The sequence below is a fragment of the Phalacrocorax aristotelis genome, chromosome 8 (assembly GCF_949628215.1).
Source record: "Phalacrocorax aristotelis chromosome 8, bGulAri2.1, whole genome shotgun sequence".
Lineage (NCBI taxonomy): Eukaryota > Metazoa > Chordata > Aves > Suliformes > Phalacrocoracidae > Phalacrocorax > Phalacrocorax aristotelis.
The window spans coordinates 32837106-32854027 of NC_134283.1; the positions used below are offsets into that span (position 1 = coordinate 32837106).

At 46.9% G+C, this 16922-nt stretch overlaps 1 protein-coding gene across 2 annotated transcripts; it reads left to right on the forward strand.

Moving 5' to 3' along the window:
• Window positions 1–1129: 1129 nt before the first annotated feature.
• HDAC3 (histone deacetylase 3) lies at window positions 1130–16270 on the forward strand. Of its 2 annotated transcripts, XM_075102285.1 has the most exons (15): window positions 1130–1263; window positions 1442–1524; window positions 6721–6863; window positions 8245–8326; window positions 9120–9176; window positions 9271–9326; window positions 11438–11571; window positions 11855–11935; window positions 12028–12101; window positions 12339–12403; window positions 12811–12900; window positions 13016–13074; window positions 13508–13587; window positions 13983–14140; window positions 15017–16270. In XM_075102285.1, the coding sequence occupies exons 1-15, from the start codon at window positions 1209–1211 to the stop codon at window positions 15084–15086; spliced, it is 1287 nt and encodes a 428-aa protein (XP_074958386.1). In that variant the 5' UTR covers window positions 1130–1208; the 3' UTR covers window positions 15087–16270. The 2 variants fall into 2 exon arrangements, with proteins under 2 accessions (XP_074958386.1, XP_074958387.1); XM_075102286.1 differs by lacking the exons at window positions 1130–1263; window positions 1442–1524 and adding an exon at window positions 3351–5355.
• The last annotated feature ends 652 nt before the right edge of the window (window positions 16271–16922 follow it).

The following is a 16922-nucleotide window of genomic DNA, read 5'->3' on the forward strand; positions in this document are numbered from 1 at the left end:
GCACCAAAATTCAGGTGCCAACCTACCATGGTCCCCATCCTCAGCCGGCTCTTGGCATGCCCCTTGGGGGTCCTTGCGCTTTGCCTCCTCCTCTATGAGACCCTGTTTTATTGCAGGTATTTTGGGCAGCCTGCCTCCAGCACGCATCCTTCACCTCCCACCTGCTGCATCCGGGAAGCAATCAGGCAGGAGGCTTGCAGGACCAGGTCCTTACCAAGCACCAATTTTGGCTAAATTATTTTCCAAGCCTTTGGGCAAGACTACCTGCTCCTGTCATCCTTTCTTCTTTCCAGCCCACAGGGAACAGGTTTTTGCCACCGGTGTCACCCGTGGCACAGCCCCATCCCTGTCACTCGCCAGCTCCAGGTGAGGCTCAGGATTTTTCCCCTGTTCTCCATGGCTGCTTTTTCATACATGGCAATTTTCCACCTGGCTTTTGTTCTTTGCCTGCCTGGCGGTGCCTCCCTGTCCCTGCTCCCTGCCAACCCCAGCAGGTTATTTTTGGAGGCTGCCAGAGGTCAGGAAGACCTGCACCCTGGCAGGGTGGGACCTGGGAGGGCTGTTTGGCCAGGTGAGAGTCAGTGGTGGTGGTCCCTGTCCTTCACAGCTCAGGAGGCTGCTCCTCGGAAGGGGACGAGTCCCAGCAAAGTGTGGGTGCCCTACGGGGACCCCACTGCCCCATCCCCTGTGCCCTCGGCAGGTGGGTTGCAGCAGCTGGGGGGCTACTGGGGGTGACTGGGGGGCAGCTGTAGAGTTACAGCAGAGAATCCAGTGGACAACTATGAGTAACTGGGGGCAGCTGGGGGTGACTGGGGGTAGGTGAGGAGCAGAGAGTAGTGACTGGGGCGGCTGAGGGTGATTGGGGAGCAGATGTAGGGTTATGGGAGGGAATCCAGTGGGAAACTGGGAGCAGCTGGGAGTAATGGGGGCAGCTGGGGATGACTAGGGGTGGCTGGGGTACAGCTGGAGGTAGCTGGGGGGCGGCGAGAGGTGACCGGGGTGTGAATCGAGGTAACTGGGGTCGGCCCGGGGTGCTGGCGCGAGCAGTAGGACCGCGGGCGCGCCGCAGCGGCAATCGTCCCGCCCTCGGCCACGCCCCCCGGCGCCGTCAGTCGTTCGCAGTCGGTGGCGGCGCCACGCAGGCGTGGGTTCGTGTCGTGGCGCGATGACGTCAGTAGGAGCGCGCGGCGGGTCCCGGCCTCTCCGCCATGGCGAAGACCGTGGCCTATTTCTACGACCCGGACGTGGGCAACTTCCACTACGGTGCGGGCGGCGGTGCTGGGGGCGAACCGAGGCGGCTGGGCCCGGGGACGGTCCCCTCACCGCTCCCTGGGGCCGTGCGGGCCTGTGGGGGGCGGTGTGGCGGGGCCCGGTCCCACGGAGGGGGCGGCTGGGGTCCCCCTCCCGCCCCCAATGACTCCCCGTGTCGTTTCCCTTCCAGGAGCGGGGCACCCCATGAAGCCGCATCGCCTGGCGCTGACCCACAGCCTGGTCCTGCACTATGGGCTCTACAAGAAGATGATCGTAAGCTGCCCTTCTGCGGGGTTCCGGCGGGGCCCCCCCCCACCCAGGCGGCGGGGGAAGAGGGGGCTGTGGCTGGTGGCTTTGGGCGGGCAGCCGCCAGAGTGGTCGTTTTAGGCTTCGGCATGTGTGAAAGGTGCCGGAGACCTGTGCACTGCCCTGCTGACTTCAGTCGTGGCCTCCATATTAAGGCTCGGACTGTGCTAGTAGGTTCTTCATAGAATTCTTGTGTTGCTGTCTCTCATTCAGTGCCACTTTTGGCATAGCAGATAACAGAGTTGTTACGGATAAGGCTTTAAGCAGTCCCAGGCATTCAGCCTGAGCCCCCACCGTACCACCCAGACCTGATTTGAAAGGCACTGTTGTTGGCCGTCAGTGTCTTGTTCAAACTTGTGTGTACCGTGCTGTGCCTGGAGCTGCAGCAGTGCTGCTGGGGACCACATGTGAAATTTCTGTCTCTGTTGCCCCTTCTAGGAAGGACCCAGTGACCACTATGGACAGTGTGATCATAAAATAGTAAAGCTGGGGAAAAAAAAAAAAGTCAAACGTCAAAAGGCTTGCAAATTCACCTTGATGCCTTAACAGGGTCCACTAATCCACTAATCATACCTGATAAATGGTTGTCCAACCTGCTTTTCGAGGTCTTTGTTGCCCAGCAAGCTCAAGCAGCCTAGTTCAGTGCACTCCAGTTGTTATTGTTAGAAAGATTTTTCTCTTCCTAAAGTCTAGCCTGTGTAAACCTTGTAAAACATGATCAGCACGTAGCAATAATCAAAAAGAAAACTTAAATCATAGAATGTCCTGAGTTGGAAGGGACCTACAAGGATCATCAAGTCCAACTCCTGTCCCTGCACAGGACAACCCCAAATTCACACCATCTGTCTGAGGGTGTTGTCCAGGTGCTTCTTGAATAGCGTCAGGCTTGGTGCCATGACTGCCTCCCTGGGGAGCCTGTTCCAGTGCTCCACCACCCTCTGGGTGACGAACCTTTTCCTAATAGCCAGTCTAAACCTCTCCTGGCACATCTTCCTGCCATTCCTTCAGGTCCTATCATTGATCACCAGAGAGGAGATCAGCACCTGCCCCTCCTCTTCCCCTTGTGAGGAAGCTGTAGACCACGATGAGGGCTCCCCTCAGTCTCCTCTAGGCTGAACAAACCGAGTGACTTTAGCTGCTCCTCATACAATTTTTTAATCTTTCAAGAAATGAACTGGTTTAGGGATGATGGAATATCACTACGCATGTGTGGTACCCTTCTTCTGAAGTATTTTATTTCACCTGATGCAAGTGGGATTGAACCATGCTCCTTTCCCTAGAATCCTTTTTCACTTTTCTGCCTGTTCTTGCGGCACATATGAAAAGTTCTCAGGAGCACAGGGGCTTAATGCCTCTTAGTGTAACTTATGTAACTTACTTAATGCCTCACGATACAAGATAAGGCAGGAATGGTAAAAATCTTCTACCCTTTTGAGTTGGCTTTTGCCCATTTTGACTTGAAGAACGTGCCGTCTGCAGCTGCCGATCATTTTGGGGCAACTTGTTTTGTTTCCTGTTGGCTCAGTCTCGCTTTCAGTGCAGTGGGATTGCTTCAAGCTGTTTCGGTCCATTGAGCGATTTAATTCCTAGGCTGGCTGGCCTGGTTCCAGGTAGTGCTATCTGATCCAGAGGCCAGGTGTAGCTGTTGCCTATTGTCTCCACAGCCTGTGATCTGTTTGATGTACCCTGGGAAAAGGCCTTTACCCAGAATGTTATTCTAAGCATTGCAGGCTACAGCTCCAGGCACTTCTGGTTTTATGTGCATATATGTATATATTTATATATGTACATATAGGGACATACATGCATTTATGGTGTCTTTTCATGGGAATTACCTTGTTTTTAAAAGAGGTGAAGAGCGCTTCTATCACAGTGATCATCGTGCATCACTAGCAAACAGGGAGGGGAGATGAAAAACAGGTACAAAATCATCATTGCTCCAATCTGTGAGGGATGTTGTGACTTTTCCCCATACTTCCTCTTTGCGCTCGTGCATCCCAAGTGCATTCCTCACCCTTCTGCAATCAGGCTCTGCTCCATGTGACACACTGCAAACCAGCTGCTTCCCCTGTTACTTGTGAGCCTGAACTGGATGATGCTGCAGGTTACTTAAAGGCACATGATCTCAGAATTATTGTAGAACTCAATCATAGATTGCTGCTTGCAGTTGCGGATGATTGCAAGTGACTGGTAATAGAGTTGGGCTTATTTTGAGGCTGCGGAGAAGAAAGTGTGATCAGCGTCTCAGTGATGTGCTTTCACACCTGCAGTATGCTCTAGGGATAAATCATGAGCTGCTGTGAAAGCATGGTGATTGTGCAGAGCTGTCAGACAGAAACATGCAAATTCCAGTCCTTCTCCAGCTAGACCAGGCACTTCTCCAGACTAAGATTAGCTTCCCAAATTCCCTCATCCCACCATTAGACATTAAGCATAACCATAACCAACTTTGCGCCCTCAAAGACCTGACTAAATATTTTGTTGTTGTGGTACCAAAAAAAGCCTGCCGTTAAGGGTGCTTCTCAAGCACTTCAGAACTGGGTGATGTTAAAATCAAAGTTGTATCACTGTGAGCACAAGAGAGCAGGATTAGACCAGTGGTTTTAATTTTGGCATGTTTACAGCGTCTTCTCCAATATATGGGCAGGGCTAAGTGCAAAATTCTTACAAGTGTGATAGCAATATAGTTATCGTGCTTTTTATTTTTTGAGGGCAAAGTCTAAACAGCCAAACTGATACAGGTGGGGCAGAGGGAAAAGCTAGATCTTGACTGCTTTGTACCTGCCTGTCATGGTGCACAACTTTGTTGTTACCTCTAGCACTATACAAGTGCCTGGCCTTTGGCAGGGGCTCAAGTTCAAGCTCCTCCACTGCCAGCATATCGGCTTCTGTGGTGGAGACTTGCAGACTGAGCAAAAGCAGATAGAAAATAAGCTGTGCTAAAGCACAATAGCCATTTTTAAAGGAAGGTGCTAAAATGGACCACTGGAACAGTTCCTTGATGCAATATATAAATTGATATATTTAAACATTAGAAAAGCTTCCCTGTGTAATTAATATAATTCCCTAGTACAGTCACATCCAGCTGCGGTGACCTGCAGTTGTGCTCACGGGGGGGATGCAGCTGGAGTACACTCAGGGCACATGAAATCTTTGCAGAATTTATCTTTCATATTTTTACTGTAAATGTATGAACTTCTATGAATAACTTCCCTAGGGTTGGGATTTTTCTTGCAGAAACAACAAAAAGTATGTTCTGACATAATACTTCTAAATGTCAAATCCATGTGAACGAGGCAGTAGGCAGAGCTGTACACTTTGCCATATTTTTAGTCTTGAAATCCTTTTCTGGGGGTTATATTTTCTACAAGATGCCATCATGAAGCTGAAAACCACAGAGGAAACTTCATCCTGAACAGTCAGTGACTGTCAAAGTTACGAGCAAATAAAAACAGGGATTATGGTCAGTTGTGACTGTAAAAGGTCCTGTTAACTCTGTGTTGTTACATTATCCACGATCTCTGCCTCCTCCAAATAAAAGGCTGTTATCCTGTCAAGCTGGGTTTGCCTCTTCGCACCTTTCCCAGCTTGTGTGTCACAGAAGAATGTGGTGAGTCAAGGCTCAGTGTTGCTGAAAGAGTGTTGTCCTGCTGCTTACCTTCCCTGCTCCTCTGCTGCGTCTTCCAGCTGCCTTTCTTGTGCTGTGTCTGGAAGCTGTTGGATACCTGCATGAACTGATGCAACTGAATAACTCAGGAAAGCTGAAATAGTTTTCTGCAGAGCCAGCAAAACGAGGCAGTGAGTAGAGGGGGCTGAGTGCCAGAGCTTGCTTAGGAAGGTGGGTGGGATTGCTGGACGTAGGGTGAAGGGTGGAAAGAGGCAGATTTCTTCTTCTGCCAGCAGCTGAGTCAATTTTGAGGCTTTTGGTCTCTATTTCCTCCCTTTCTGTTTTGAATCATGGGTCCCTACTTTTTGTTGTCCGAGAGAACCTTTGGATATCCTGTGAAAGCTATTTCTTTTCCATGGTGACTCTCTAGCATTGTTTTTTGTCTTGTTTGAGTTAATCAGCCATCTGGATTCCTGGGAGTTACTTATGCAGAGCCCTCACGGGGAAAAGGTCTTGCCTTCACCTTTAGCAGCTGAAATAATGGCTCATGTTTTGAGTCACCTCATCCTCCTTGTTTGAGTTGTCAGAGGCAGCAGCCTCTGAGAAACACTGAGCCCCATTCATCCATGTGGAAAACAGCATACCACATGCAGACCAATTCAGGAAAGGAGGTGACATGTTTGTTAGGGTATATTGTGTCTCTGAAAATTAACATGCTCCCTGCTTATCCCAGGAAACAGGCCTGTTGGTGCATTGCCCGGATAAATTTTCCCTTTGGAGATAAGCTTGTGCATCTGACTGTTTTTCTCATGTTCCACTTTTTGTACAAAGTACATGCTTTAATATAAATTGGAAAACACAAAAAAAGTTATTGATTTCAGTGCAACTTTAATTTCCTCTCGCCAAGTATGTGGTGTTAATTTTTAACTTTCTGTATTTTGGGGTATGTTTGTTAAGTGCCCAACTGGCAAGCCTGTATTGTCACAAGATCTTTAATCTGAATCCATCCAGTTCACTGACCATTTTTTTGCCACTTTTCCAAAGGAAACAAAGCTTATGCAACTCTTCCATCTGTTTGTGAGCTTCCAAATAACTTTTGAACCTGTCAGCCCATCACAGGCAAATCTGACAGAGTGACTGAAATGACCCCTATATCAGGGTCTTAATATTGTATGAAAGCTGGTGACTGATAAGGGAATAGTGGCCCCAAGTGAAGAAAAAGCTGTAGTTTGAACTCAGCAGTTTTGTTTTGCTGGCTTGCCCAAGTAGGGGTGTGTGTGCAATGGGGGAAGGAAGGCATCAGAGAGTATGTGGCAAGAGCTGCAGTTATTATGAGAGGCAGGAGATGGATTTATGGCTGAAAGAAAAATTGTTAGGAAAGCAGGCTTCTTGGAGCAACTTCCTGAAATTAAATGAACACAAAATTCAGGAACCCAGTGTATTGGAATATTTTTTTATATACCTCATGCAGTTCATTTGTCAATTAGCTTGATATTTCTTACAGCCACAGCAAACATGAGTTGGATGGGAAATAATTCTTGCCTTTTTCTCTTAAGGTTTTCAAACCGTACCAGGCATCCCAGCATGACATGTGCCGGTTCCACTCTGAGGACTACATAGACTTCCTGCAGAGAGTGAGTCCCAACAACATGCAGGGATTCACCAAGAGCCTCAATGCCTTCAATGTGGGCGATGACTGGTGAGTGCTGTTTGCTGCCTGTAAACCTGCAGTCAGAAAGAGTGATCCTGCATTGCTCGTGTCCAGAGACCTCTTTTAGAATGTCCCATTCCGTATTTGTTTTTAACCAAAATGAGGTGTGTGTCCCTCCTGTGTATATTACTGGAACCTTTTTGATTCCTTCCCTTCTCTTCAGGTCTTGCAGTCCTCCTTTTTAGATCTGTATTTAGGCTGTAAGCTTGTTGGGTTAGAGACTGTATCTGTACTTGTTCTTGTAGAGCCTCCAGTTCTTCTGGAACATGCTAACTATTTTTTTTAAATAATTGCCTGCCATTTTAGCTACCTTAATATGTGCATGTTAAATTCAAGAGAGCTTTGAGAGCCTGATTTTCAGGTAGAACTAAGGAGTTACTCATCCTTCTGTACAAAACTATGTGAGATCTTGCTGAGAATATTCCATTCCAGTCTTCAGTGCTCATGAGAGATGAAACAAAAGAAATGTGTGGAAGGCCTCTGTGAGGAAACAGCAATATGCCTTGTCTGGTTGAGGATTGTAAGGGCTGTCAGAGAGCAAGATTATTCTTACATGTTCTGTGGAGAGGAAGGCTGTAAGTACTAGTATGGGAGGAGTTAATGTTAGCTAGAGAACAGTGTTATCCCAAGAAGATACTAGTATAGCCTGGTTTTTGATATTCAGGCTGAGAATCAGAAGACTGTTCTGTAATCTTTCTGCTCTCATGATCAGACGCCATTTTCATACCAGAAACGAAAGGGGAAATAAAACCCCACAGTCTTTAAGCCATTGCTTGTCCACGAATGAAATGCATGACATGATGCCAGCAAGCTGGTAACACAGGGGCTCCACATCCTGTGTTTCTGATGGAGAGAGGCTGGCTCTGCATGGTGGGATGGATCAGACCTCAGCACTGTCTTAGCAGCGTTCATCTCCGGTTGCTGTTCACCGCATGCTGGGCTGTGAGCTTGGAAGCAGAGGTGGGGCAGGATCTTCCAGATAAAGCCAGGGGAAGATAGTGCAGGAGCAGACCAGGCCTCCCCTCTCCTGATGCCATGTCTCACATCATGTCCTAACTCTGAGCACATGTCAGCAGGGCTGCAGGGCAGATGCGGGCACACATTGTGAGCAGGGGAGCCTTTTTGGGACTAGCTTGGAAGCCTTGGTAATCATTACCAAATTCACTCAGTTTCCCATTGTGTCTGCAGACAGATTGCTCGCCTGCTCGTACTCAGTGTGTTACAACCGGGGTCAGTGTGATCCTGAATTAACTCTTTCACAGAGAATGGGTTTTGATCTTGCTCAGGTAATGTTCAGGGACAGTTTTATTCCTGACTTTGCTCGGGAGGAATGAGATTTTCTGTGTTTGAAGCATGGTTTCTTTTTCAGCCCAGTGTTTCCAGGCCTCTTTGAATTTTGCTCTCGCTATACTGGGGCCTCTCTGCAGGGAGCAACACAGCTGAACAACAAGGTAACTGAGCTGATATGCTTATCTTTTGAAACACAGGCATAAGCCAAATGGTTTTCAATTTAAGGAGAACTTAATGGATTTGTTTTGTAAAACAACATGGTAAGTGCTGCTGTGTTGCAGTGTAAATGCCTAGTGCTGTAGGACTAGTAAGCTTGAGACCATTCCTGTACTGTCAGAGGCAGCCATTTAGTATATGTTTAATCCAGAGGGAGTCAGAGGATACTAATGTTGCACGTACTAAAGTTACAAAGTACTCTCAGTACCATAGAAGAGACCTGAGTCTTCAGTGAAACTGGCAGCTGGGAGACCTTGGGATTGCTGCTGAGTCTCTGCTGTGGAAATGCACTCAACAAGACCATGCTGAGGGTCTGAAGAAGGTGGTCCCTCGAGAGGGTATTAAAAAAAACAAAAACAAACTACAGAGGTTTGAGTCTTTTAGAGACCTAATGAGTGTAAAGAACAACTACAGGAACAAACTGTGTGTGCCAGGTGCTCTGACTGCTGCTGGCTGGAGGGGGAGCAGTGGTAGTGGAATGGTGGAAGACAGTCTTTTCTGGTCTAACAGGGAATGTAGAGCACAGGACTAATCCAGTGTGGACATGATGTAACCAAAACTGTTGGCTGGGCTAATGACCAAGATGGAGCTTTGGAAAGGCCTCTGTAGGAGAAGGAAAGGCCAGAAGGGTGTTTGTGGGCCATAGGGCTGGGCAGGTTGAAGTGGGTGCACTGGGGAGTTGGGTGCAAGGTTGTTACCATGCTGTCACCTTAAATTAATTTATCTCTCCTTTATTAGATCTGTGATATTGCAATAAACTGGGCAGGGGGCCTGCATCATGCCAAAAAGTTTGAGGTAATGAGGCAAATCTGCTTATTCCTATGTCTTTTTGAGGCCCAAGCTCTGTGTTGATCTCTTCTAATGCTGTTTGGTTTTCTCTGTCTTGCAGGCTTCTGGGTTTTGTTATGTTAATGACATTGTTATCGGCATCCTGGAGCTGCTCAAGTAAGGGCATGGGGCAAGTGTAATACTGTCCTGGCTGATGTGTGGTTTCCCTCTGCTACTTCACTGTTCTCTCTCTCTCTGTCTCACCCTCCTTGTTTGCCTTTCTAGAGTCCAGGTAGGCCAGCATCTTGATTTTTGGCCTGGACTCTTCTTTAGGCACAAGAAGTGGGGCTTGAGAATTGGAATATCTGACTCCTGTTTTGTGGCATGCAGCTTAAGGGATACAGAAGAGTTCTCCAATTCCATTTCTCGTCCATCTGTGAAATACTCATTTCAGGGTCTCTTGAGTCTCAGAGTTTTTGCCACAGTGAGCCTTTTGTAGGTAGACACAAATTATGGTTCACTGGAGGCAGTTAAATGACTTGAATCTTTCTTGATTTGCTTGAGTGGCTTAAGAACAGGACTTGAGCAATACATGGATGATCAAAGGACACGTGCTTTGAGTAGAAAAGCATCAAGTGTTGTTGTTTTTGTTGGTTGGTGTTTGATTTTGGTTTTTGTGTTGGTTTTTTTTGTTTCATTTGGTTTTTTTAAGAAAATGAAAAGTGAATTCAGAATGGGAGGAAGAGTTACAGAAATGCCTTCTGTTTCTTGGATTAATCTGTGATGTTATTTATTTTTTTTTTTAATACTCTCAAATGCCCTCCTTGTCACTGAATCTGAGACAAGATGTTGTGGAATTATAAAAGATTTGGGGCTGACCAGACAATAGTTACATGACTGGTGGCAAGCTTACTTGCTCTCAAAGTCAAATTTACAGGATGTACTGGGGTTTCTTGTACCTTTCTGCCATTCTCCCTTGCTTTGTGTTTGTCTTCACTGTATATCACTGCACACCCATTTTCTAGTCTCTCATGAGTCCCGTATGCCAGAGGCTTCAAATACAGCCCAGTTACCCTTCATGGGAGATTGTAATATGTCCCTATTCTTTTGTTCACTGTTTTCAGGAACCATTTCTGCAGCTGCATACATGGGTTTGCTTCCCACCATGGGAGTAATGTGGTGTTCCTGCTTTTAGAAGGTCCCTTTCTCCCTTTACCAGTGTGCAAGGGCTGTGTGTATACATCCCCTTTTTCGCCTTGATGTCTTTTGTCTATGGGACTAATAATCTAGGCTGTTTTAAATAGTTTATGTATCTCTTGAGAGACTGAGGCAAGTACTGGTTTGCTAACCAGCATGGGTCAGCACCATCAACCAACTAGTTGATCAGATCACTGCAGACATGCTTAAGGCCATGGTTCCAATGCAGAAGGCACAAACCACATGCCCCTCTTCTCTGCTTTCGGTATTGTCCTGTTTTTTTTTTATGTCCCTTTCCAGTCCCCTAGGATTTTGGCATGGATGCCAGATGCCCTGTTCTTTGGGGATTGATCAGATGCAGTGTTTCCTTGCAAAAAGTGGAAGTTCTCTCCAGCCAGGAGCTTTAGAGCTGGAAGGCAGGGATGGCTTAGGGCCATGTATCCAATGCTTGATAGCATGTCAGCTTTGACCATTACCCCAATGTATTTACTTGTGATGATCTCCCCTTCTTCACCCTCTGTCTTTGTGACCCAGCAGGCGGCTTCTCCAGTAAATTTAGTCCAGCCTGGTGTTCTTGGTGGTAGCCAGCTGAGACATAATCCTGCCAGTAATCTGGCATATGAAGGAAGTAAGTGTTCCTACCTCCTTCTTTGCTAGATTACTTTTCACTTACATGTACGGTTAAAAATCATTGGAGCTCTTAAAGATTATCTAACATCAGGTTGTTTGTAGAAGAAACAAAAACCCCACAACTTTCTAACCCCCAGGTGGTTAAAATAGGTTCTTTTTATCATGTGCTTTCTAAGATATTTCTCACCCCATGTGAAAACCTTTCATTCTAGCATCTCTTTCTGAGCACATCAGAAGAAAATATTTTAGTTGGGGGTGTGTCTGACTGTATACAAATCTCACGTATCTAAAGCCATTTGATACGACTGGGGTGGGACAGGTGAGTTCTTTTGGCAAATGGGCTTGCAGGTAGATGTCAGTGGTGGTTTTCAGAGCCCTAGGTGATACGGAGGCATGTGGGGAATAGTGAGGTTGGCTGCGCTGCAGACAGTAATGCTGTTTTTTCCTTCTGTATTCAATAGATATCACCCCCGTGTTCTGTATATTGATATTGATATCCATCATGGAGATGGCGTGCAGGAGGCTTTCTACTTGACGGACCGTGTCATGACAGTGTCATTTCATAAATATGGGAACTATTTCTTTCCTGGTACAGGTATGTATTTTCCCTTACAGTGTGAACATGGCCTTACTTCAGAATCCTTTGAAAGCTCTGCTGGAGTATAAAAGTGTGAAATCACAAAATCAGGGCTGCGGGGAGAAATGATGGAAAAACTGGCATGGAAAAGCAGTTAGAGGGGAACGGAAGTATAGTGATTTGTAAGACAGAGGGGTCCTAGCTAGGTTAACAGAGATCTCAACCCAGACCAGATCTGGCCTTTCCACACCAGCTCTGAAGTCTCAGAGCTGTTGTGACTCTCCTGTCTTTCTCTGGCCAGGTGACATGTATGAAGTTGGTGCAGAGAGCGGTCGCTATTACTGTCTCAACGTGCCTCTACGAGATGGCATTGATGACCAAAGTAAGTAGGTGTTTCTTGCCATTTCTCCTTGCCCAGACATTTGCTCGTCCTTCTGCTCCAGAGCCATGACTAATCTGCCTTTCTCTCCAAAGGTTATAAACACCTCTTCCAGCCAGTCATTAACCAGGTGGTAGATTACTATCAGCCCACCTGCATAGTACTGCAGGTAAGAGAGCAAGCCTCTGTGCACATGTCCATCCCTTTCAGAGACTGTAGGTTGGAGGGGTGTGCTATCAACGTGTTACCTTCTGTTCCCAGGGTATCAGGGTTGGTGTGTCCTAGCTGAGTTTCTGTCTGTACCTTCTGGTGAATGAAGGTGGCCAAGGGGTGGGGATGCTGATGTGTGTCTGGAAAACAGTACCTCCATAGCAAAAAACTCAGTTGTGTTTTTTCTGTTCCCCAGTGTGGTGCTGATTCTCTGGGTTGTGACCGTTTAGGTTGTTTTAACCTCAGTATAAGAGGACATGGGTAAGTACAGTGGGGCTGGGGCAGGGCAGTTAGTTGAAAGACCATCCTTTAGTCTGAAGGGCTCTAATGACTCTTCTGCTGTGAGGCTTGACCTTTGACTTTGGTCTTCCAGCAGCACCAGCAGGATTTTTTGTTTGTTTCGGGGGGTTTTGTTTTGGTTTGATTGGTTTTTTTTTTTTAGAAAAATCTCTTGTGTGATAGGAGGGCATCTCAGAATGAGGCTTTGTACAAGGCACTGTAGAGTGTGGTAGTTCAGAGTTACACATGGTTCAGGATCTCTGGGTGGAAGCTCTGAACTCCAGGTGTATCACACCAGCTGTGGTGGTGTTTGAGTGTATGGTGGCATTTCTGACGTGAATGTGTGATGCAGTTAACATCTGTGGCATTTTTTTGTTTGGGGTTTCTAGGGAGTGTGTGGAGTATGTAAAGAGCTTCAACATCCCCTTGCTAGTACTGGGAGGAGGTGGTTACACAGTCCGCAATGTGGCACGATGCTGGTGAGTCTCTTCTCTGCTTGTTGAAGGTCACTGGTTAGCAGTTGCTGTGGTCTTTGTCCCTGCATTCACCATGTAGCTTTCTGTGGACTGAGGTCATATTATTCCATGTTTTCAGGACTTATGAAACGTCATTGCTTGTAGATGAAGCAATTAGTGAAGAGCTCCCGTACAGTGGTGAGTTGGAGTTCTGTTTTTTCCTCATTAGCTGATCTAAAGTATTTGTGGTATTGGCTGAAGAATACTTCTGTTCTGCATTGAGCAGAGATAAGACCAGGGCCAAAGTGACAGCACTTTCTGATCTTAGAGGTGGTCTTAGCCATCTCCTACCACCCACTTGTAGGCTTTGCTGAGCAGACACACCCTTACTGTGTCATATATCATTTAATTTGGATTGTTTCCTATTCAGTGACCTGAGGGTTACTTTTGCTCGCTTTGTTGTTTCATATAATTCCTTGTGGTTGCAGAGCTGTACATCACTGTGCTTTTTAAGATCTGGTCATCCATAGCGTGGTGGGAGGGTGAGCTCTGCTTCCCTGCAGAGCAGAGCAGCTGTTGGCTGGGCTCCCTTTGCCTCTGTGCTGTAACTCTTTTGCTCATTCTGTCACAGAGTACTTTGAATACTTTGCTCCAGACTTCACCCTTCATCCTGATGTCAGTACGAGGATTGAAAATCAGAACTCCAGGCAGGTAAGTGCTTGCAGCCTTATTGCAATATCAGCTATGTACTTGCAAAACCCTGTGGTTGCTGCTCTGTCCTGAGAAACTAGGTAGAGCCCAGGCAAGGAATTTTTGTGGGTCAGAAAGCTGACGAAGAGCAAGCAGAGCCTTTCCTCTGTGATGTCAGAAAGTCTCATAGCATTAGAGAACCTTGCTGGGTTGTTTTACTGTTTTCTATGTGCTTGATTGTCAATGATTAATTTAATTCTCCCACCTCCTCTGCTCTGATAAATAGCTTTTTGCACAAATGTGTTTTTCATGGCCACCACATAGATGATGCAGGCAAGAAGCAACGCTGACAGTTTTGACTCTGCAAACTGCCATATCTTACTGCAGTGATCCCTCTCTGTTTTTTTATTATGTAGTACTTGGATCAGATCAGGCAGACAATATTTGAGAATCTGAAAATGCTGAACCATGCTCCCAGTGTGCAGATACATGATGTCCCTTCTGACTTGCTCAGCTATGATCGCACAGATGAGCCTGATCCAGAGGAAAGAGGCTCTGAGGAAAACTACAGCAGGTACCAGCTCTCTTGTTCTGGAGAAATGGGCTTCCCTTTTCATCTGTGCTAGGATGAGCAGGTTTTATACTGGAGACTGTTTCCTAGAACACATAGTAGGTCATTTCTGTGTCCCTGGTTTTATTCTGGGAGGCTTTCTCTAGAAATGTGTGGTCTCCTCACGTAACATTTCATGGGCTGTCATGGTTTAGCCCCGGTCAGCAACTAAACATCACCCAGCCACTCACTGACTCCCTCCACCTCTGTGGGATGGGGGAGAGAATCAGAAGGACAAAAGTAAGGAAACTTGTGGGTTGAGATAAGAACAGTTTAATAATTAAAATAAAACAGTAATAGCAATAATAATAATAGTAGTAATATAATGAAAAGGAAAATAATGAAAGAGAGGTGAAACCTTGGGAGGAGCGGAAAAACCCAAATAACAAGTGATGCAACCACTCACTACCCACCTGATGCTGCTGTTCACTGAGCTGCAATCGCTGCTTCCCCTGGTCAAGTCCCCCAGTTGATATACTGTGCATGATGTCGTATGATATGGAATACCCCTTTGGTCAGTTTGGATCAGCTCTCTTCGCTGTGTCCCCTCCGCTCCCAGCTTCTTGTGCACCTGGCAGAGCATGAGAGGCTCGAAAAGTCCTTGGCTAGTACAAGCACTACCTAGCAACAACTAAAACATCAGTGTGTTATCAATATTATTCTCATGCTAAGTCCAAAACACAGCACTATGCCAGATACAGTGAAGAAAATTAACTCTATCCCAGCTAAAACCTTGACAGCAGGGCATCTTGTGACCTTGAGCAGTGTGACCTAACCATTCTTCTCTGGCCCCAAGGGTACCAGGGGTCTCCTTGCTGATGGTGATTGTCTTTCCCCCAGGCCTGAAGCTGCCAATGAGTTTTATGATGGTGACCACGATAACGACAAAGAGAGTGACGTCGAGATCTGAGGGCTCTGGTGTTGAGCTCTGGACTATGGGGGATCCCACATTGGACATGAGCACTTGGAGCAGATAACTGGGCCACGTAGAAGCCAGTTAGCCCTCCCTTTGTATTTGACTGCATGCAGTGGCAGCAGAAACAACACCACTGCAGGCTTCTGCTACCTGGAGAGGCAGAGAGCAGTGACATGTGTTCCTTACTTTCCACCACATGTCACAGTTCCAGCTGTCACTGCATCTGGAAAATGGGAATTCAAGTAACGCTCAGATCTGTGCTGTGTACTGGCCGGCCGCCATGCAACTGCCTTCAGAGCCTGTCCTGTGCTGCTTCAGTCACCCCCCTAACTCCCATGCAGGCTTCTGCCGGCAAGGTGGGAGCCAGAGCAGTTGTGCCTACAATCTCTGCCTCTCTTCAGCAGCAACACCTGATACATCCTGTTCTCCCTGGCCCTCCACTCAGGTACCCAGTCAATTGTCCTCTGAAGCCCGCACTGAGGGTGGCTTCCTGATGTCCCTTCTAACCATCTGACACTCCACAGCTCAAGGAAAACCATTCAAGAAGACAAGGCCAGTTGTGGGATAGGGGTCGGGAGTGTCCCCGGAGGAGGGAGCAGCTTGGTGGAGCAGGATGGAAGAATGTATGCAGAGCATAGTCTTGTTCATTCCCCCTGTACTCAGTTTTGCGTTCATAAGAGTACTGTGACACTTTGCCGAGTTGGACCTAACTCCCCTGTTTTCTTTATTCTTCAAGAGGCTAAAATCGCTGTGGAACAGAGGTTTGGCTGCCAAGGTCAGTATATAGTGTGTCTTGCACCTCTAATGTAGCTTCCAGCTGTGTTTTCCAAGTTCACACATGGCTCTTCTGTGTGTTAGCTAGAGATTAGGGCTGCTTGCTCGGAAACCATTCCCTCTTGACTGTACCCAGGAGACGTCACTCTGCTCGTGAGTGAGGGAAGCTGCTTCCTCCCAAGTCCTGTCATCTTGCCCTCACACAGCAGAGATTTCTCTCAGCCATCCCTTAAATCCCAGGCTTTGCTGCTCCTTCTCCCAAGTCATCACCTGGTACCTGGCTTGGTTTGGAGTGTGCCATTTGGGGAGGCGGGAGGGGTTTAGCCTCTGACTGTCTGTACTGTTCTGTTTGTTTACTGGTGTCTTTAAACATTAAATGAAGAGGCAGTATTTTTCTTACCTGACCTGTTGTTTATCTGTTTAATACTCACACCTTTTTGGCTCCTGTCCTCCCAAGGATTGAGAATGTGCATATCATCCCTGGCAGGGTAGCGTCCTCTGCCATCTGACCTGTCTGAATGAATGGAGGGCATTCAGCTCCTTAGAGTGTATGCTGGTGAGTTGTGAGCATCAGTGCAAAATGAGGAGAGAGCCCTGAATTCCCTTACAAGAGGACATGTGGGCTGGTGGACACTCCTGCTTTATGCCTCTGATTCCAGTAGAAGCTTTGCAGAAAGTTGCAGAGCTGATTCAAGAAACCTCTCCTACAATGTTTTAAACATGGTTTCTTTGAGTTGTAGTTTCCATAAGAGTCTCCTCTTTACAGTCTGACTTTCCTAAAGCCCGTATTAGTGTCTGTTTTTCTTCATTTTTCAGACCAGACGCTGTCTCCCTCTTCAGTCCCCTTCCCCAGGTCCATGAGACTTGTCCTTTATCAAATAAGCTTATGCCAGTCTGTGTGGATTGACGTTCTTCTTGGGTCTAGTCTCCATCAATAAACCTGCAGAAAACCAAGAAAAAAAGTATTGAACCAAAGCGATCTAACATGGCAGGTGAGGGCCAGAGGGAGACACCAACCCGACAAGGTCTGTTGTGTTCACAGGCAGTACTTGTTAG